Below are 23,001 nucleotides of genomic sequence, written 5' to 3'. Positions count from 1 at the left end.
TGATCATGTAAACCCATATCCACTGGGATCGATAAATAAAGATGCAAAGTTGAAGGTAACAAAACAATGTAAAATTAGATTTGCTATCAGTGTTGATTTTATTGATGAAGCAGATCTAGATGTGGTTCCCCTTGATGTATGTGGAGCTGTGTTTGGGAGTCCATACATGTACATGCGAGATGCATTATTCATGAAGAGAGCCAATCAATACCGTCTCGTCAAGGACATCAACGCGCACAAAGGCAAGTCGAAAAATTCACTGGTAAGTGCCAGCCAAGCCAAGAAATTGATCAGTTCCAACAAGAAGTATGTTTTATTGTTTTTAAGAGAAAGTCAATCTAAAGAGGAGTCAATAAGAGGCAAGGCATCCCTGGAAGGGTGTACTAAGAAACAAAAACAACAATTGGAGGAATTATTACAGGCATACAAGGATTTGTTCCAAGAGCCCAAAGGGTTACCACCTAAGAGAGAAGTAGAACATGAGATCCATCTATTGCCAGACTCCCCATTGCCAAATATTGGGATGTACAGGTAGTCTGTTATAGAAGCAAGTGAGTTGAAGAAACAGTTGCAGTAGTTGGTGTCATTCATCCAAGTACATCTCCATGTGGGTCACCCATCATCATTGTGCCAAAGGAGGATGGGACCTGGCGGATGTGTATAGATTACAGGGTGTTGAATAAAATCATGCTCAAGAATAGATACCCCCTGACGAGGATAGATGATCTACTAGATCAATTGTGACAAGCGAAGTACCTCACTAAATTGGACTTAAGTCTGGATATCACCAGGTTCGAGTCAAAGAAGAAGATTCATGGAAGACCACCTTCAAAATTAGGCAAGGTTTGTATGGGTGGTTAGTTATGCCATCTGGCCTATGTAATGCACTAGCTACATTTATGAGATTAATGAATGATGTACTGCACCTATTTACAGATTCATTTGTTATTGTTTATTTGGATGATATACTAGTATATAGTGCTACCTGGGAGGAGCATATTTCACATTTGACGCAGGTGCTGGAAACATTGAAGAAAAACCAACTGCTAGCAAATCTCAAGAAGTGTGAGTTTGCACAACAATCCTTGGTGTATTTGGGGAATGTGATCAGTGGAGGAGAACTGAAGATAGATCCTTAAAAGATGCTAGCAAATCTCAAGAAGTGTGAGTTTGCGACGCAGTCCTTGGTGTATTTGGGGAATGTGATCAGTGGAGGAAAATTGAAGATAGATCCTTCCAAGATGGAAACCATCATGAAATGGTCAGTGCCTACTAATGTTTCTGAGGTTAGGAATTTCATAACTTTCATTGGGGTAGCACAGTACCTGAGGAAGTTCATAGCCTCATTTTCAGCAATAGCAACACCGCTCCATGCGATAATAGCGAGTGGCAAGAGTTTCCAATGGGGAAAAGGTCAGCAGAGGCCTCTTGAGGAGTTAAAGAAGAAGATCAGGTAGGCACCAATTCTGGCATTACAAAACTTGCAGCGACTCTTTGAACTAGAGACATATGCGAGTGGGTAAGTTATGGGAGTTGTCTTGATGCATGGAAGAAGCCCTGTATGCTACCATTCTAAAGTATTTCATGGGGCAGTTCTTCACTACCCTACCTACGACAAGGAGCTTTATATCATGTTGCAAGTTGTGAAGTGGAAGCACTATCTGATGGGAAAGGAGACAGTAATCCACACAAATCAACAATCGTTATAGTATTTGCAGGCACAAAGTAAGCTACAACAAACCAAGCATTACAAGTGGACAGAGTTTTTACAGCAGTTTCATTTGGTGATCAAGTATAAGAAGGGCAGCACAAACAAGTTGGCCAACATGCTTTCAAGGCCACCGACATCAAAGATCACAGCGTTGGGGACTTATGCACATGGAGCCATTCATCCATGATGCATACAGAGAGGCATATTCAGAGGATGAGAACTTCAAGGAGGTGTATTAGCAGTTGCAGAGTCAGAGTCATGTGCACGATGGTGACAACATTGTTGACTACCATCTCCAAGATGGGTTACTCTACAGGTTGGATAAGTTATGTGTTCCTAAAGGTGAGTGACTGCAGCTGATTAGAGAGGCTCACACCTCCAAGGTTGCAGGGCACTTTGGTGTAGGGAAGATCATGGCTAACTTGCAGAGGTATGTGTATTGGCCCAAGATGCAAGAGCAAGTAGCTAGGTTCATAAGAGGATGCATGCTTTGTTGTACCAGCAAACCTAGCAACAGGAAACAAGGTCTATATCATCCCTTACCTGTACCTACTCGTCCTTGGGAAAGCATTCCATGGACTTTGTGGGAGGTTTACCGACAATCAGGAAAGGACATGACTACCTGTTTGTGGTAGTTGATAGGTTCAGCAAGATGTGTGTTTTGATGCCTTGTAAAAAGACCATTAGCGAACAAGAAACAAACTTGTTCCTTGGACAGGTCTTGGTGCACTTTGGGATAACAAGGAGCATCATTTCAGACAAGGATACAATATTTCTCAATGCGTTGTGGACTACATTGTGGGAGAAGATGGACACAAAGTTGAGATCTACAGCGTTCCATCCACAGACAAATGGGCAAATAGAAGTAGTCAACAAGACTTTGGTGCAGCTTTTGAGGGGATACAACCAGAAGCATCCGAAGACCAAGGATGAAAATCTGGTATGTATACAACATTCTTACAATAGAGCAGTGCACACTTCTACAGGAAAGTCCCCATTTGAGACTTGTTTTGGACCTTGACCTTTGGATATTGCATATACGCAGCAAGGAGTGAGGGAAGATCTTACAAGAGATGCCTTGAGGGCTGAAAAATTTATAGAGAAGATCAGGGAGATCCATCTACAGGTACAAGACACAATACAGAAGTCGCAAGAGAAGTATAAGGCCAGGAATGAACAGCGCAAAATAGAGAAATCGTTCAAGGTGGGAGAGAGAGTATGGCTACAATTGAACAAGGAGAGGTTCTAGGGCCCTGGTAAGAAAATTAAGGCTCTAAGGTATGGTCCCTTTGAGATATTGGAAATGATGGGTGATAATGTCTATCGACTCAGTTTACCACCGTATATATGCATTTACTCAGTTGTGAATGTAGAGAATTTGGAACTCTATGAGCCTTCCATTCTAGATCAGGAAGAGTAACAGTTCCTACCTTTTGTGGAAGATTTGGCACCAAATGCTCAAGCAGAGTTGACAGAAGACACAATTTTGCAGAAAAGGTCCAAAACTACAAGACAGGGGCAGCATGACCTTTGGCAGATTGGGTTGAAGGGACAACTTCCAAGCAAAGCTAAATGGTACACCGGAGAGAAGGTGGAGGAAAATTTTCCTCTCCTCATTCACTAAAAGCTTTTGGAGGCCAAAAGCTTCCCAAAATCAGGAGATGTGATCCAGATTGGATCATTATATTGTTTGTCATCCATCGTAATGCATTCAGAGTGGAAAAAGTGGAGGAATCAGCTCACGAGACTGTTTTTACCGGCGGGACCTAGTTTGGCAAAATGGGGTCTGAAACCTTTCGGGAGCGTTTTGAGGCATCAAATGACGTTTTTCGGGGGTAAAACTATCGCTTTAGCACCACACCTATTCATGCTATTTTACACACATAGACCTTTCCAACAGCGCAAGAAGTGTGTCAATTAGAATCCGTATGCAAAAGTTATGCCATTCAGAAGTTGACCTTCCTATTTTCACACCTATAGTTAAAGAGGATGTCGTGTCAAACCCCATTATTCATGGAAAAAGAGCTAACCATGTGTTTTTGATGTAAAAGACTCTAGAAGAGTCTATATTGTAACTTTAATTAACAGTTGATGTAGTCAAACTTAACCACTAGTAGGTTATCAGGTTGTGTTATAACCGGGCCACTAGGAGGAAGAGGCATTCCATTCTTTCGAGAGCATTTTGTTCCATTTTTTAGCAAAGATACCCAAGAGAGATAGGAGGAGGAGCAGATAGAGAGGATTTGTGCACTGTAGCAGCGCACGGGCCACAGGTATTATTGCTTTGTACCTGCAGCCTTATTTTCCAGACAGAGAAAAAGAGCAAAGCAGCCTCACCTTCTAGTTGGGTTTTCTCCCGAAAGGGTTTCTGAAAGCATATCTTGTGTTTTATGTGTGTGTGTGAGCTTATTTTGTCGTTCTCTACCTTTTTTTGCATAATTTTCATTCGCATGCATGCACTAATTATAGTAAAATCTACAAATCTAGAAATTAAATAAAATTGTAATAGTGTAGAATTTCGGATTTTTAATATAATATTATCGGATCTGTTGTGACAAACTTTCCAACGGAATATCCACGGCAATTTACAGATCAAATATGGGCCTTCACAAAAGTGTTGGCCCTTGCCAACCCCAGATTCTGAATTTCAACAATTCGCGAAAGAAAGAAAAAAAGGGAAAACGGAAATTTCCCAAGAAAAAGGGGCAACAACTGGGATGCAAATTTCCTGGTTCCTAAGGCACACAAGTCGAAGACCTGAACCTAAAATTATGCTTGATGTCTAATCCAAAGAATTGGTGCCCATGACACTCATGATGCGATTTTAGAGAGAAGATGGGGGCAGAGCCACGATACCAACTTCACAATTTCACAACATAACAAGACTACGAAATTATTACCAATCAAACCAACTCTACAACCTCTTGCAGGTTGGTCAAACATGTTTAGAAGCATGTGATCATTAAATCAATAGAGTGCTAACATACGAGACCTAAAACCATTATAGGAGGAGATGCAGCCCTTCCAATAAACAACATAAGTCCTCTTAGCAACTGGACTAATACATTTCACAGCCATAGCAGTCAAGTGAATGAACATAAATACACGGTTAATACATCAACCATAACCACAATATTGGACAACACAATCCAATCATTCATCGTTTCCGTAGACATAAGAGAGTTCATACAAATCATGTGCATAATAGCGAACATCACCATTCATGGATCCGATAACATTCACGGATATGCAAGAGCTTATACTAGCAATATCAAATTCATGAAACATCACATTTCATAACTCAAATATACAACTACAATATACTTATTTGAATATGTTAAGATGGCTAGCAACTAAAGGAGGGACTTCCACTCTCCACCCAACCATAGCCAAGCTACACTGCAACTTTCTTGTAGTTGACCACCACCCAATCCTGATCCAATGTCTAACAGGATGCTTGCATGAGGGAAATTCACACCATTGGCTTGGTCATACATTGAGAAGATGGAGTCCATTGTCCAAGTGGTTTATTAACTTCCCTCTAGCAATAAGCACCACCAAGGGAGCGAGGGAGCACCCCCCCTCCTACCCATTCCCAAAGCGCACTCCGAACATAAACACTTAGGGAGCGACCTAAGGAGCGCGCTCCCGAATCGTTCCCGTTTGGGATCGATTTTCGAGAGCGTCCTCCTGCCAAAAGAAATTGTTCCTTTGTCACTCCCGCCAAAGAAAATTCGCCCCCTCCCTAGTGCTTTCACAAGTGGTTAATACTTCTTATGGAGAGAGGTGTTGGAGCACCTATAGCTTCATCCACAATGTCAAAAAAAACTACCTCGATGAAAACCAAGCAAGAACCTGGTTTATGTACACTACAACTTGAGGTTGTTGACGCATTATTATGAGCGGGCTCGATTTGATAGAGCATATATCACTTGGGAGTCTAGGACAACAACCTAGAAGAGCATAATTTCGAGGATGGAGCCTTACATAGAAAATTCTGAAGCAAATTTCTTTTCTTTTCTTAGCGAAAGAAAAATCACTCTACTGTTCAACACCCTTGTAAAAGTATGCATCAAAGGTAATGAGAAGGAAAAAGGTTGGAGCAATAAATTTTACGTGCTCTTATTGTAAAACAACCTACACTAGTTCTTATACTTTTGTAAGAAAACATCTCTACAAGATTATATTATAAGATTATATGAGTCAAAACTTGTGATCAAGTGCTAGCAAAAGACAGGAATAGATACAAAATAATATCTAGTAACAATACAATTCCCTCGTATAAACTGAGTGCTTCCTTCTAGGGAAAAAACCCTATATTAACATAACATCTAACATCAGATCTTTCACCCAATGAACGGTCCAGATTGACTACAAAATTACAATATTTTACAAGGCAATTTTCTCAAAAATTTCCTTTTAGGGGCGTTGCCCCTAAACCCTCACCAGGGGAGGGCTCAAAGGTTGTTGCTGCCCCCACTTGGACCCCCCTCCCTCCATCCACACCCCCCAATGATCCAAAGATGGTCGAAACAAGACCTCTAAATCAGGAAGATAGTCAAGCTCCACACCCAACATGACGAGAATGGAGATGTAAATTGTGGACCTGTGGTTGATGAAAATTATAACTACTAGATGATTGATGTTAGATAGTTTAATCCATGTTTTATGTTTTTTTATAACTAATTCATCATTATACATGCTTTTGTTGACATATATGCATCAAAATATTTATTATATAAAAAACGCTCCCAAAATCACTACCAACCCAGAAACTTCTAAAAATTATCGCTCCCTGCTCCCACTTCCAAGCAACCTTGAGCACCACAGTCATCCACTCATTCCTCTCAGTCCATTTCTAGGCATTCACCCAACGTCCATCTGGGGTATTGCTTAGTCCAAGTGGTTGAATCCACTATCAATGTGGTTTATTAGTTGTCTTTTTATAGCAAGCACCACAACGTTATACCATTGTTTTACGAAACGGCCGGGTTGACTCCGAAACGGCCGTTTCGATCCGGGTTGAACAAAAAAATTTCAAAACGGCCCATTGACCCGGCTCGGTGACCGGGTCAGCTATGACCCGGCCGAGTCAGCCAATGACTCGGCCGGGTCATAGCTGACCCGGTCAACCCGGCCGGGTCACGTCAAAAAACGGCCGTACCGATTGGAACCGGCTGGGCAGCGATTTCACTTAAAAAAAATTACTTTTTTGCTGATTTGGAGCTGATTTAGTTAGGGTTTGTGGACATGAAAAGGTTTATGTGATTAGTTAAATGCATTTGGGGTCCATTTCCCCCTCCCAAACTCTATTTAAGACAGCCAAATGCTCTCATTTCACTCACAGCAGTCTTATGCATTTGAGTGAGAGTCTTCTTTGAGAGTTAGTGAGCAGTTCTTGAGCTTGTTTTGGAGCAGCAGTGAGGAGTCTTGGAGGAGCATTGTAGCTGGAGTGAGGAGCTTCTTGGGCAGCCATTTGGAGCAGCATTGAGGAGCTGATTTTTGGAGCAAGTTTGAGGAGGCAGTTTGTGCCTGGAGGTATTTTTTTCCACCTCTATAAATCTGTTTTTACTTATTAAATTTTAGGTGCATATAAAGATAGCTTAGAGAGTGTTTTTAGTCAAATAAATGAACATTGAATCAATTTTTATTTTTTTTTTTCATTTTCAGATTGTTTTCCTAGTCAAAAAATGGCACCTAGAGCAAAAGATGCTGCTTGGGCATATGTTGAAATGGTTGATGATGAGATGTGTTGCAAGTTTTGCCATAGGAAAATTAAGTCAGGTCCTGGGGGGATTCATAGGCTGAAACAACACTTGGCAGGGATTAAAGGCAATATTACTGCATGTAAATCCCCCGAAATTGGGGAGATTAGAAAGACTTTGTTGGAAAGCTTTGAAAAATTTCAAGAAGAAAAGACTAGGCAAAAAGAGATACAGGCTGAAATTGGGAGGAAGAGGGAGATACAAAAAATGATGGCTGCCAACCCCCACTATGAGTTTGAGGGTTCTTCCTCTATCCCTCACACTGATGCATCAAACCCTTTCCGTTATGTTCCTCCCTCTTTTGCTTCTGTTCAAGATAAGGGAAAGGGTAGAATGAAGGGTGATGGGACTATCAAAAGTTTTTTCACTCACTCAGGCTCCTCTCCATCAGATGCACATGGTCCTGAAGTTAGTAAAGGTCTTTCTCAGCCCACTTTAGATGACCATTGGAAGAAAGAATTGAGGGAGACTGCTTGTGACTACATAGCTAGATGGTGGTATGATGCTGATATCCCCTTTAATGCTGCTCGTTCACCATATTATGAGCCTATGTTTGAGGCCATACATGCTGCTGGAAAAGGCTTCAAAGGCCCTACTATGCAAGAGCTAAGGGGGTTTCGTTTGCAGAAAGAAATTACATCAATTAATGAGTATTTGCAAGATTTCAAGGAATCATGGGCAAGAACAGGGTGTACCATCATGTCAGATGGATGGACTGATCAAAGAAACCGTACCATCATAAACTTTCTTGTCTTCTGCCCACAGGGAACCATGTTTTTAAAATCAGTTGATGCATCTGATAAGGTAAAAGATGGCCACTTGTTGTTTCAGCTATTGGATGAGGTTATTCAGGGTGTGGGGGTGGCTAATGTTGTTCAAATCATCACAGACAATGCCTCTAACTATGTTCTTGCTGGTAGACTGTTAGAGGAAAAACACAAGACCATCTTTTGGACCCCATGCGCTGCACATTGCATAGACCTCATGCTTGAGGATATTGGGAAATTAGATTGGGTCAGAAACACTGTAGATAATGCCAAAAGCATAACAAAATTTATCTACAATCATACACTGGTTTTGAGTATCATGAGGAAACACACTGGAGGCAAGGATATTATTAGGCCTGCCATCACTAGATTTGCTACACATTTTTTGACATTGCAATCTATGCTTTCCCAACATAGAAACTTGCAAAAGATGTTTTCCAGTGATGATTGGAATAATAGCAGTTGGTCTAACAAACCAGAAGGCAGAGAATTGAGAAGGAAAGTCCATGATGAAACTTTTTGGAGAAAGGCAACAGAGATTGTGAAGGTTGCTGAGCCACTAGTTAAGGTGTTGCGGTTGGTGGATGGGGAAAGGTTGGCTATGGGCTTTATTTATGAGGCTATGGATCAAGCAAAGGAGCAAATAAAGGCAGCATACAAGGATAGAGTGGCAAAGTATGGGCCCATTTGGGCAATCATTGATGAAAGATGGAACAATCAACTCCATCGCCCTATACATGCAGCTGGGTATTTTTTGAACCCACGGTATCATTATAAAGCTAAGGAGTCAGGAGCTTTGAGGGGGAGGTCAGAGATGGACTGGTTGATTGCATTGAGCGCATGGTCCCATCGGAGTCTGATCAGCTACTGATACATCAGCAGGTCACATCCTTCAGCAATGCAACAGGTACCTTTGGGAAGAACCTAGCAAAGATTGCAAGAGAAGCAGATGAGCCAGGTAAACAAAAATTTCAATTTTCAATTTCTCAATTTCAAGTTAGATATAATTTGTAATTTTGTTGAGCTTCAGCCTTCATCTAACTCATAATTCATTACACTCCTATGTTTTTTGCAGCACAATGGTGGGAGGCCTTTGGTGGCCAGTGCCCTGAATTGCAAAGGTTTGCAATTCGTATTTTGAGTCAAACTTGCAGTGCATCTGGGTGTGAGCGCAATTGGTCTGTCTTTGAGAGGATTCACACAAAGAAGAGAAACCGTTTGGAGCAAAAACGGTTGAATGATCTAGTTTTTGTCCAATACAACCTTCGGCTCAGACGGAACCAATTGCTGAACAAAAGACCTGATTCAGATCCCATTGTGTTGGAAGACATTGATCCAACATCAGATTGGGTAGTGGAGAGTCGTCTACCAAAGTTTGATCCTGATGAGGATCTTGATGAAATTGATGTTGGAGATCCACTGCAGCGTGTTCAGTTGAATGCAGATCCCAATCCACCAGCCTCAGTCTCACAGCCAGCTAGTAGGACTCCAGTTGTAGGTGCTTCGCCTTCCTCTGCTCAGCCACGACAGAAGCGCAGCCGCATTTGTACTCTATCTCAGCTTGCATCTGCTTCACAGCCTAGTGGTACTGGTACTGGCACCACTTCTACAGTTGCAGTTGGAGACGATGATGATGAGGAGGAGCCATGGGGCTCCTTGTCTGGCTCTGATGATGATGATCCAGAGATTGGTCGAGATGATCTTGGCTCCTCTGGCAGTAGCCAGTAGCTACTAGCCTCCTTGGTTATTTGTATTTTGTTTTGACTCTTGAGTCTTTGATCATGTATGACACAGACAGACTACAGTTGACTATGTATTTACTATTGCCATTGGGTACACCGTACCATTTTGATATAATGGATTGGTTCATGAGCCTACTTTGATCATATGTTGTCTTCCATGTATATTATAATGTTGTGTGTTTGGAAACTTGAATGAAAATCTTTAAAATTATGTTTAAAATATTTAAAATTATGTTTTTTTATAAAAAAAATAAATATTTAATGTATTTTTTACAACGACCGAGTCATTGAAATCGAGCCGGCCGAGTCATTGCCGTTTCCGTTTCCGTTTCCGAGTCGATCCTCGGCCGAGTCCGAATCCGAGTCCGTTTTGTAAAACATTGCGTTATACAATCCACTGCCCAAGTGGCCTATCAACTCTTCGGTCTATCAACACTTCAAGAAGTACCACAGTGACTCAAATTTCCCTATCCAGGTGGTTTATCAACTATACAACAAGCACCACAGTGATTCGGTAATCCACTGAGTCTCCCACTGACCACACAAGCTTAGACTACTAATCCAGTGGCCTTGTTACCCACCACCTATGGGTGACCCCTATAGGAGAAATTTTATCCTAGATTTGTCTTCAGTAGGCCGCCAGCAGCCCCTTGCAGCCACCAAACAGCTCGATGTGTCACTATTCTCCACCACCTGAGCCAGCCATTATGTGCCCCCGCCCATTTGTTAAGATTATATGTTTGAAGGTGGGCCTTCCAACCCCAAAGGTATGGTTTTTCATTATGTAATTGGGTGTTTAAGCTTTCTTTTATTGGGCACATTTGGACATGGATTAGTCAGGGGATTCGGCAGAAAGAATGGGCTTGAACTGTACTCTTGTTCCCTTGTCCCAACTCGGTGGTTAGTTTTGTATCCTAGTCTCATGGGATCTCCTTTATGGGCTACTAGCTTTAGGAGTGGCACTACATGAGAAACCTTGATTTTGGTTGTTTAGTCCCACTTCCCAACACCATATATCTCACTCCCCTCCACTCATTACAACCCCTTTTCACAATTTTCCCATTTGGGTTTACATTTGTCCATTGGATCCACAAGGTGTTAACCTCCCCCAACACTTGTAAACACTTTGGATCCGACCTAAATTTGATGCCCGGAAGGTTGTTAACCTCCCCCTCCCCCTCCCCTTGTAAACACTCTGGACCGGGCCTAAATTTGATGCCCCGAAGGTCGTTAACCTCCCCCTCCCCTTGTAAACACTCTGGACCGGGCCTAAATTTGATGCTCTGAAGGTCGTTAACCTCCCCCTCCCCTTGTAAACACTCTGGACCGGGCCTAAATTTGATGCTCCGAAGGTCGTTAACCTCCCCCTCCCCTTGTAAGTTAAAAGCATAGTTTGGCCACTTACAACAAGAAATGTACCACAAAATGCAAAAGATGGACAGGACATAAAAATTTAGCACGTGGGAAAAAGCCAAACATGAGCTCTAGCTCCTTATTATGGTCATCACCCTGGTTCCTAGAGCCCCTATGAGTGCCCCCTACATCATTAAGGAAACCATGATTTTCCCAACCCCTGGTGGACGATGAACTGTCCAACCTTAAGGAGGTAATCATTGCTACATCATTTGCATCATGCTCTCATCCCTTGGAGCCCCAAACAGTAAAAGAAAGAAGGGTGGAAAAACAATGATCAACATAACTCATGCACCATGATTGCTCCCTCCTACACCTATAAACCCAATGTCTGGGCTTCCCTCATCATAGCTACCCTTGTACCATGGCATGTGGCTTGGAGTCTTCCCTCTTGCCCCTACTCTGTTTTATCATCATTTTACATGACACCTGTCATTTGATAGGTGTACCATGGACCTGTCACTCCCTTAAAGGTTGAAACCACCTAATAGGGTCCTTTATTAACCTCTATTGTCGAGCAAGGTAACACATGTACCTTCTTAAGCCCATTTGGAAGGGCATGCCACTATGAAGTGTCCACTTTTTCCCTTGATTAACAAGCTTATTTACTTTATGGCACTAACAGATTGTTGTACTGGAAGGTGAAGAGACAATTGGATCTTATATAGGGTTGCAGATGGGTCTTCATCTTGGACTTGGCCTTCGTCTATGAGATCCAAGCCCTCCAAAGGGTCATAATGGCACTTGTAGAGTGAGCATTGAGAACCATGGGCTCACCCACAGCAGACCATTGATTGCCACACTGTGGGCTCCTTCAGCACCACATATTGCTTGTTTGTGCCTCAGCCATACAGAGACAATGATGTACTTCGACCACATTGCCCAGCTCTCCACACACTTGGTAGTTGAGCCAGGGCCCAAATGGGCTTTTGTCTTATCCGGAGAGTCACGAGAGGGAAAGCATCATCTTCTAGCCCTCACTTATGGAGCATCGACTTGTTATTGAGCCACTGGAGACCCATGGGACCATTGGTTGTGCTGCACAGCCACTTGGAAGCACCACAAGATGTTTTTCTTAGAAATCAAGGGACCACCCCCATAATTATCATTTTTGGAGCCCTACTCTTCATCATGACACATTGAGGACTCATTTTGGCCTTCCAACGGCCCTTTGCACTATTATTTTATCCTTTTGGCCTCATTAGGAACGCTCATTTTACACATTTGAGCTATTTGGTGGGCTTGTCACCAAAGTTATTGTTATTTTGCACATTAGAATATTATTAGGGGCTCAATTAGTCCAATTAGGCTAAATCAAACTTGTAAAGGCTCGCATAACTAATACAGAGCTTCATTTTGTATTGGATCATCATCACATTCTTCGATTAGCTCTTCTTGAGAAATTCGCATTTCTTCTTGTATGACTAGTGGAGACTCTTTCATGCATTTCGATATCTTTGGAGGCTAGTTCGATTTTCTTCTTAGATCCATTGTCTTGATCTTGGATTGGATATATCTCTTGTTATCCTGTAAGTGAATTTTGTTGAACAATTTTTGCTTATGAATAATGTCTAATGTGTGGAAATTACAATATTAATTATTGGTTTTATGCCCTAATTATTGAATATCATTGTTGAAGATTGTTAAACTGTAAATTTGTGCAAGTTACTCATTGATAACAAGTAGAAGAATGTTCCTAGCGGATTGGAGTCTCTTTTCTTCCATGAAAGTCCATTGATCTTGGATGGGTAATTGTTGAAAAATTGGTGTTAGGGCATCATTTTTCAACCTCCTTGAGAAACGAATTAGTCCAAAGTTTAAATCATAAAGACTCCATAGCCCAAGGGGAACACACTAGTTTAAGAAAATTGGGTGGTCACCTTCCTTTTAACCATTTTTCCTTCCTCCTTTAATTTTTGGTCTCTCACTTGCACAACCTTGCTAGGGCATCATGTAAAATCTCTTAGAAGGATGATCTTTCAATTTTGTTTGGACCAATCTCTGCGTTGGTGTCCCTTCTAGAGATCCTCAAGGTTCACAACATTTCAACTGTTCATTTATGAGAAAAACTAAACCCTAGCTCAGACTTTGAAGATCTTGTTGAAAATAGTACCAAGGAGAGGTGTTACTAGGCTTTTATCCCTTTTAGCCTAGTGAGCACATTAATTACTTTTGTCTCAATGACATTTATGAGTTATATCGATATCATGGGTGGAAAAGGTGCTTAGAAGTGTTGTACCATGTATTTTTTATAATATTAAAGTCATTTAAATTTTATAAAATGACTTTGTGTATAAAGTATTAAGTGTACTTTTCGAATATTTAAGTGAGGTGAAAAATCACTTTATGAGAAAAATTAGAAAAGGTACTAGAAGACTTTTAAGTGACGGAGCCAATGTCTGAGGGGGTTATTTGGGAGAATTGATCTCAACCACACATCTTGAAATTTGAAGATGAAATCTCAACCATTGAATCCTAAGTTTAAGGATTCAATCTTTTCCAAAGAGACAAAAGAGGAAAAGGGAAATCATTTTTCACTACACATTTAAGAGAGCATGAGGACAAGACTTCGAGAAGGAGAAATTGCAGTAGAGAAAGGAGGGTTCGAATTCCAAGGCGACTGTCCAAACAGTAGCACGATTTTCTAGGAGAATGAGGCAGTGTGAATTTCGAGAAATAGCAACACGAAATTTGAGGAGTTGGGCATGATTTTCGAGGAGGTTTTGAGCACGATTTTCGAGGAAGTAGCTCAGTTCAACCCTAAAATTTGAGGCACGAATTTCAAGATAGTCAGCCCAAAAATCGAGCAGGATTTCAGTGGCCGTCAGGCACAAAAATCGAGGCTGAACAGTGACCCTTTAACACAAAAATCAAGGCAGCTTCCAACACAAATTTCAAAGCAGATTCTAGGCACTAATTCCAAGGAGTTGGGCAAAGATATTTTGCTAAATTTTTGGGCATGTAAATTTTGTGGAAGTCTGAAATTTCAATGGGAACAAATTTTCAGAATGAGTGTAATTAATGCTACAACAAAAAGGGAGATAAGTATTATGTTTTATGTACTTATTTAAATTTTCTCAAGCAATAAAATCCTCCTTTGAAAACCGGTTTTCCCCAAGAGGCTGTGGGGTTTTTCCTGGTTCAGCTTGACCAAAAACTAGTGTCTGAAATGAGTTGAATTTTTGCATAATTTTTGCATTGATTATCAGCTGATAGGAAAGTGAAAAATTCGTAGAAACACTCTTTAATGTTTGCAATAAATGCATTCTGAAATTTATATCAACATGACAAAACATGTGGGTTGGGCCTAAACAAACACATGCAAACTTGTAAATTGGGTTAAAGGTGCAGATCATTAAATTTCTACAGATCTATCTTTGATGTCATAGTGAGAGCCTTCCTTGAGGGTTATCTTTCATTAAAGCTTGACAATTTATAACCCTTTCGTAGTCCTACAGTTTCCTCCTAAGGGGTTTCCCTTTCATGATCAATCCTAAGAACCTAGGTCTCTCAAGTCAAGCAACACTTATCATAGAAGCAATTGCTTATTTCAAAGAGCTTGTTGAGAGGTCCTATTTCATATTAGAGATCTTGATTCTAGGTGCATCTAAACTTTCACATCATTATAAATCCCTAGGTCTCGATTTCCTCCCTTTAGGTCCTTCTTGGAGAGCAATTAAGCTTCTTTGAAGCAAGTGAGCCTCATATTAAGCCTCTCCTTTGAATGGGCCTAGGAAATCACTATAAACCTAATCATTGATCCTACCATCCGAAGTGATTTCCTCCACACTGGGACTCCTCCTTTCAATGAAAAATGAGAAGAGTAGGGGGCTTAGGCTGTAGTGACAGTGAGTCTTTGTCCCAAATTGTTGTTGTGCCCTCTAGCTCTAACCTATATACTGAGCCTGCTAGTTTGTGCAGCAACAAATCTCAAACACAAAATCACAGGGAATAACACCCAAAATCACAGAGTGTAGAGCTCAACAACCAATTCCAAAATTGCTTGGTCTTCTTTCTCATAGCTCCAATAGTTCCATGCACTCTGCTGCCAGAGAAAAGTGAGCTTTTCAAGTTCTATGGAAAGTCAATCAATACAACAAGAAAATAACAAAGAGAGTCAATGAGCCCTCTCACTGTGCAATCTCTTCTTCTTTGTCGGATTTTTTCCCTTAGCAATAATTTCCCCCCGCTGCCCTCTCTCTTCCCTTGTTGCTCCCCTTTTCCCATTGACTATCTCGCTTTTCCATTCCTCTGGGGCCACAACCCATCCTCAATTTGCGAGGGGAATGGGGGTGGGCATGGTCCTACACCCACACCACCCAATACTATCTCATGAATTCTTGTCAAAGTTTTTTGGTTGATTGGCTTGCAACCGACCTCAGAAATTTAATGCACGCTAACTCTCAGTTCTTGTCACTTCTTCAAGGCAATCAATACGCCTTCCCCTCGGGCTTTGGATCCATGGCGTCCCTCCCTCCAGGCCAACATTAAATTAACATTTAATTTTCAAGTGTTCACCAGATTTTTCACCAACCAGTCGAGGCTCTCACACTGACATTACACAGTTATATTCAAAAACACAAAGATGAAATAAAAGCGTCATTACAGGTGGAGGTTCAAAGATAGATGTGAATACAAGCTACGAGTTGGTACTTGTAACCCACCAAATGTGGGTAGCCCCACAGGAGAATATTTCTTGTGCCTTGGATATTCAGCCAACCAACAACTCTCTATTTGCTCAATATTTGCTCACCATCCAGCATTATTCTTGAAGGGAGGTGGGTCACCATTCAGCAAGTACTTTAACCATTTTGTAATCATGTGCTTTTACTTAATGTTTTGGGCATGCTAACATCAAAAAAGGGGTGATCTAAATGACTGACCAATCTTGAATATAAACTTGTTCTCTCACCTTACCTGGGAGGTTAGCTTATGACCCTAATCCAATGGGAGCTCCTCTAATGCCTTAAGGTTATTGGAGGGACACTACTTGGGAAACTTGGATTCAAGTAGCAAGTTCATAGCCACTACAACTTACTACTCTTCACTAATCCCATTATTTCATGTCCATCCTTGAGGTTTTTTGTCATTTTTTCAATGGGATCAGCGTCCTCATATCCTCATCCTTAAGTCAAAGTCGACGACTTTGCCTTGGAGGTTAATGCAGTGAAAAGAAAGGTAAAAGCATATTAGAAGAACAAAATATGAGAATAGATCCATCTAGGGACTCGGAAATGATTTAGAGACCAAATAGGAAGATGAAGATCTTAAAGAAAAATTGAAGAATAATGAAAAGGAAAATGTCAGGCTCAAAAACAAAAATAGAGAATTAAAAGCCTACTTGAAAAGCATGATAAAGAAAATATCTCCTTAAAGGTCCAACTTGAAGAAGCAAAAAGAATTGAGGAAGTAATGAAGATCCAAATGAAGAAGAAAGAAGAAGATTGTAAGAAGATTGAAGAAAAAATTGTGTCATTGAGAGCTGAAGTTGATAAGCTCAATAAGAACTTGAACAACTCACTAGTGTTGGATAACATTCTTAGTCATCAAAGATCTCCACACAATAAAGCAGGTCTTGGCTATGAAGGCACATCCTCAAGCAAAGAAGGCACAAGCTCCAAGCCTCTAAAGGAAGAAACTCAAAGGAAATCTAGAAATGTTGCTACTTCGAGAAGTTACGCTGATCAGCAATGGATCGAACATCCTCTAAGACAAAACAACTTCAAAAGATCATCCTACTCTCCTAGGTATGAAAACATTTTTCTTGGTCATTGTCACTCTTGCCGAAAATTTGCACATGAAGCAATCCATTGTAAAATCAATACAAGGTATAATTATGCAAGAAGCAAGAATGATTACAGATTAGCAAGAAATGACCATACATATGGAAATGTTCATTGTTGACACCTAATCATCAGGACTGGGTGAACATAATGTAAATAAATAAATAAGTAATGTGAACAGTCATCGAGAGATGAAGTGAACAGTCTCTCCCTCATGTATATAATAAGGCCAACCTGAAAGAATAAACACACATATCAATTTTGGTTGAGGAGTTACTGCCTGGTTTGACATTCATGAATCTACCAATAGAAACTACAATCCATTTGAACCACTGATGAATCAAAACACTGCATGCTACAAGTGCAATAATATTGGTCGCAACGCACAGGACTGTAGGCTTGAAAATCCTCCAACCATAAAGGCAGAGAAGCCAACTATGAAATACGAAAGGAAAAAGAAGGAAGATTGCAATCTAGCATTGATCGCAAAAGATAAAGAAGATGAATGGTAGATAAACAGTGGATGCTCGACACATATAACAGAAGATCAAAAGAAATTTGTCAGCCTAAAAGGAAAGAGTGGCAATGTTGTGTTTGGAGATAACTCCTCTATCAAGATACTTGGAAAACGTGTAGTAAGTCTTGGAAGTGAACATATGAAAGCACAAAATGTTTTGTTGGTTAAGGATTTGAAGCACAATCTTCTTAGTGTCAGCAAAATGTGTGATCAAGGGTATAATCTCTTGTTTGACTCTCGGAAGTGTGAAATCACACAAGAAGACTAAGGAAGATTGGTTGCAACAGCCACAAGAAGTCCAAACAACATATACATTCTAGATCAAGTAGAGTGGAAGAAAATTGCATCTAAGAAAAAGAGTTGTAAGGACAACAAAAATGGGAATGATAAGAAGACAGAAGTCCTATTGAGTTCCATACGTTCAGGGGGAGCATCCCAAAAGAAGTAAATCATCCTTTTCCATTGATGTCAAAGCGGGGGAGAAAAGGAAGTGAAGCATGGTGGCAGGGGGAGCATGAGACAGGGAATGCATGATGGTTGTTGGAGCATGAGTGTTGACATCAACGACAAAGAGGGAGATTGTTGGAAGAAATTGTCATTGACATCAAAGGGTGAATGGGCCACCATTTGTTTGGTGATTTATGTGCACAAATTAGTGAATTTGGATGCAAGAACCCTCTAGATTGGTAGTGATAGGTGGCACATCTTGTGGGTCCTCTTGCTTGCAGAGATATTGATGTTTGAAGTTTGATGCCCCAAACGAATGGATTTGGCACCAACATCTTGCCCCAAAAGTTATGACCCTAATATTTATAGCTACCCCTTAAAGGAGGGCAAAATCATAATTTAAATTAGCCTAAAATCATGTGTCGTAATCAGCATTGAAAGGAGTGTCTACGAAAGGAAGATTGATTTTATTTTTTTTTAATGTGCCTAAACCTTGTTGTTCAGGTCGGCCTAATAGCAAATCTCTCAAGTCCACTCCAGCTAAAGATTGTGTATTTTCAAAAGGTAAAGTCAAGCCCATAATTGGCCTCCTCAATCAAATATAAATATACCCAACCATGGGCATTCTATGAAAGCAAATTCGGTGATCTATCTTAGATATCTCTAGAGCAATCTGAGGTAAATCAAAGGAGATATCTTTGGCTTGAGCTTCGTTGAAGATTTGTGAAGGAGGTCAAAAATTTAAGGAGAAATTTGCATCTATTCTAGTCCTTTTTTGGCTTTCTGAGGCCCTGTTTGAGGAAGACTTCACACTGATTCTATGACAAATTTCGCACTGCATCTAAGGCATCTTCGTCCCCCACCTGAGGCTCTATTCAGCCCTTTGAGGCAAATGTCTTCATTTGGCCCTCCCTGAGGCAGGTTTAAAAGGAAAATTTCAGAGGCTTGTTTCAGCCCTATCTTAAGGCCTTGTAGAAAATTGTGTCATGTAGCCCCACCCAATTTCAATTTGTTTTGCACATCAAGTTTAATGCCCAAACCCCATTGTTCATTGTTGAGTTTTAAACTTGAATATAAATTCAGTTAAAACACTAGAAGCTACCACTAGTCATTCACATTCAACTGATAAATTTCACAAGCATGCACAAAAATTTAGACATTGATTTTTGGTCAATCACACCCTGGAAAAGCCCCAAAGGGAAAACCAGTATGAGGGCAATTTTTATTTGCTTTTTCCAAAGAAATTTATAGCGTTAATTACAGACAGGGGTACTTATCTCCCTCCTTGAGATTCGGGCCAGCTCCTAGAAAATCGAACTGTTGTCTAGAAATTCGTGCCACAATCCAGCAATCTCCACCCTAAAAAATCATGTCATTGTTTGGAGTTTTTCCCTAGAAAATTGTGCCATTGTTTAGCACTTCTAGCTCTTGATTTTTGTGCCATAGTCTGACTTTTTTGCCCTCCGTTTTCATGCCTCAAGCTAGCAAATTTCTCTCTCGAAATTCATGCTATCAGACTAGGAATTTCTCCTCGAAATTCACGTTGTCATATATTTGTCTTCTCCTTGATTTTCGGGCCTATAATTGCCTCAAAAAATGCACTGTCAGAACTGGTGTACCTCCTATACTTTCTCAATTTGTGCCACCCTTCTAGCCTTGGGATTAGTGTTGTTATATGGTCTCTTCTTGCTAAAAATACTTGCTATCTTAACCTCCTTTCAGCGTCTCCTCTTCTCCAAAAGTACACATGAAGAATGAGCCTCCATTTGCCTCTTTCCCCATTTTTAGTCTCCATAAGGATGAGAAGACCTATCCATAAGATCAAGGGTTGAGATTAGATGTCGACTTCTCTTGATCGCAGGTGGACATGTCATCTCACATTGGCCCCCTCTAGTCACTTTAATAACTTGTTGTACCATGTACTTTTTGCATCATAAAGTCACTTTAATATTATAAAAGTACAATGTACTTGTAGACCTCATAGAGTAACTAAAAAATCACGACTTTAATGATCTCATAAAGTCACACTAAAAAGGTGGGTTCACTTGTTTTCCTAGGCTTAGGCAAAAAGCACTAGGAAACACCTCCTTGGTACCTTTTTCAAAAGGCACATCTTGACAAAACCTGTGGCCCTCTAAGGCATCTCGTTGAATCAGCCTTCTGAGACAGTTATGGGCCTATCCGAGTTTAATTAAGGTCTATTTCAAGCCTCCCTTTTGAAGAAGTCCAAAGCCTTCATCTAAAGCAGAACCAACTCATTCTAAAAGCTAATCTGAAGTTATATTGAGGCAATCTTAAGTCTGTGGCAGCGCTAATCTAAGTCTGATCCGATTTGTATATAAACTACTGAAGATAGCCCTATTTAGGCCTAACTTAAGTGCAGGAAAATGGTTGGTTGAGGAAGTAGTAAGGAGTTTCTTGAAGATGTAAGGAGGCTAAAATAAGTCTACTAGACCGCAGAACAAAGACAATACCAAGGTTGTAGGAGGAAGTTGCTTTAATGTTTATATAAATCATAAGAAAAGGACTAAGTTTTTGACTATAGAAGTCACTGTTGACCTACAAAGTAAGGGTTAAAATTGAAGTCAAAATCTCAGCAATTGATTGTCAAAGTTCATTCTCCTCTAACATGATCACTTTTCTCTCTAAGGTATATGTTATGATTATTCTTGTCTTTGTTGATCAAATTTGAAGGGCATATCTGAAGTTGTAAATGTCTTAGCAAAGATACCAGTGTTTAAGGAGTGTTGTAATTGGGCCATTATCCCTAGTATGGAGCCCAACAGTTTTTCTTTGTTTTATCTTTTATTCTAAAGGTTGGTAGGGTGGTGCTAGGCAAGGAAGTTGTAGCTTCCTTCAAGAGCTTGTCCTCTCCTTCCAGTGGAAGTTGTTAAACCTAGGGTTATAGCCCTTCCAGTTGTAGCCGGTGAATCCAGAAGTTGTAACTTCCCTTGTAATATAAATAATTATGTTTATATATATCTTGTGTTCTTTTGATGTGATTAGTTAATGCTTTTGATATTAAATTGTAAAAAAAGAGAAACATTGATTCATCCCCCTCTCAGTATTTCCAACGCACAACTTGTACCAGGCATAGCGCTCCTTGTCATAGGTAGGGTAGTTAAGAACTGCCCCATGAAATACTTTAGAATGGTAGCATACAGGCCTTCTCACGGCATCAACACTACTCCCATAGCATACCCACTTGTATCTATCTCCACTTCAAAGGGCTACTACAAGTGGCTCCAAAAGGTTTTAAACCCCAATTTGCTAAATTGGGACCTATTACCACTCAAACGAGCAGGGGTTCCAATAGAGCAACTATTAAGTCAAGTGGCAACAATGAAGCAATAGCCCACTGTCAGCTCAGCTAAAGCTCCCTGCTCTTTACGGACTTTCACCGATGGGAGGAGTCCCGATATTAGGGAAATCACTAGGAAAAATATATCAATGGTGTGAGGACAGTGTTTTCAAGAGCCTATTCAAAGGAGGGACTCTAATGGTGGGGATTGCTTACTTTAGAAGCAAGGTGGATGGCTCTCCAAGAAGCGCTAGAAGGAGACCTTGACCTAGGGGAGGGGTATTTCTTGATGTGAAGTGCCCTATACCAAAGAATCCTATAAGAATAGGGTTTCTAAGCAATCCTTGTGAAATTGGAGTGACAAGGTTGCGGGACCACAAAGAAGCCCTAGTGGACCCAAACGAGGTCTAGGGTTTGGGGTGGAACTTCAAACAAATGGACTTGACCAAGTGAGGGAAGAGAACAAGATCAAAGAGATAGGATTTGCCTTGGATTTTCAACGCAATTGACCCTTAATGAAACCACTAACCAAAGGAGGTCTAGGGAGAAACGGTTCTTGAGCTAGGGCTTGGGATAACTTGAGATTCCACCGACGGAATGGCTTGAAAATTGCAGGACCTCTCAACCACACACCAACGCAGTTCTTGACCAAGTTTCATCAATTTTGGATCGCTACAATGGATTTTGTGTGATGCCCTAGGAAGCCTACTAGGATTAGGGTCTAGAAAGAGGAAAAGAGAAAATTCTTCATTTTAGTGATCCCCTAGGACTAGACCAGTGCCTATCCTATTGGGAGAATGGATTAAATATGATTCAATGTTTAGAGATGTTTATGCTCAATCAGGGAGTTCCCCAACAACTTCGCATGGCCCTTGAAGCAACAACTAGGTTACCAGGGAAATTTATACTTCTTTGATGCTGCAATTGATGACTTATCAAGGCAATTATGAATAATCATATACCCCTAGGTCATTCATTCACTATACTATGCACAACATATGAAAAAACCCTCACAAAGATATTATCAACAAATTCGCATTTCATTTAGGCAGCTACACCAGCTCCATGAGCGAAAAAATATTGTGCATTACACAAGCGCAAGACATGTAAAAGACACAAGTATAGTGAAATTTTCCAATCACCAATAGAGACAAAAATCAAAGCTCCAAGATAAGAGACAAGCCTTTCCAAATATCGAAATGCGTCAAGATTCCAATTCGTCCATCAAATGGCTAGCGAAATTATCAAGAGATACCAATCTGAATCCAAATGATCATCACATCAATATATATCCTCCCTAAGGAATTCGATTTGCCTAATAAGGCCTAATCATGCCCCAACTAATAAAATAATGTGCAAAAATAACACTCCTTTATGACAAGCCCACCAAGATAGCCCCATAATACAAAAATAAGCCTCCCAAGAGGGCAAAATAATAGATACAATAGGTCGAAGGGCCATTGAGCAGGCCTAGTGGAGTCCAATGTGTGCCAAGATGAATGAATGAGCTCCAAACATAGTGATAAAGAGGGTGGCCCCTTGATATCCAAGCAAA

At 40.6% G+C, this 23,001-nt stretch overlaps 2 protein-coding genes across 2 annotated transcripts in view; one reads left to right on the top strand and one right to left on the bottom strand.

Annotated features, from left to right (window-relative positions):
- LOC149167849 (uncharacterized) overlaps positions 1-23,001 on the bottom strand; it is a 174,082-nt gene that overhangs the window by 61,287 nt on the left and 89,794 nt on the right. The gene's annotated exons all lie outside the window — the stretch shown is intronic.
- On the top strand, positions 8,981-10,251 carry LOC149167850 (uncharacterized). Its single transcript, XM_089431607.1, has 2 exons — positions 8,981-9,201; positions 9,319-10,251. The coding sequence occupies exons 1-2, from the start codon at positions 9,084-9,086 to the stop codon at positions 9,969-9,971; spliced, it is 771 nt and encodes a 256-aa protein (XP_089287733.1). The 5' UTR covers positions 8,981-9,083; the 3' UTR covers positions 9,972-10,251.

Source organism: Pinus tabuliformis, chromosome 5_1, assembly GCF_031772625.1.
Source record: "Pinus tabuliformis cultivar Carrire ecotype Pingquan chromosome 5_1, CPIR1, whole genome shotgun sequence".
Lineage (NCBI taxonomy): Eukaryota > Viridiplantae > Streptophyta > Pinopsida > Pinales > Pinaceae > Pinus > Pinus tabuliformis.
This window is presented reverse-complemented; position numbering and strand designations above follow the sequence as displayed.

Bases quoted from the DNA above. Each gene is read 5' to 3' on its own strand.
- LOC149167850 (XM_089431607.1), top strand. From the start codon at position 9,084: ATGGTCCCATCGGAGTCTGATCAGCTACTGATACATCAGCAGGTCACA. The intron at 9,202-9,318 runs GTAAACAAAAAT...TGTTTTTTGCAG, and splicing joins AAGAGAAGCAGATGAGCCAG to CACAATGGTGGGAGGCCTTT.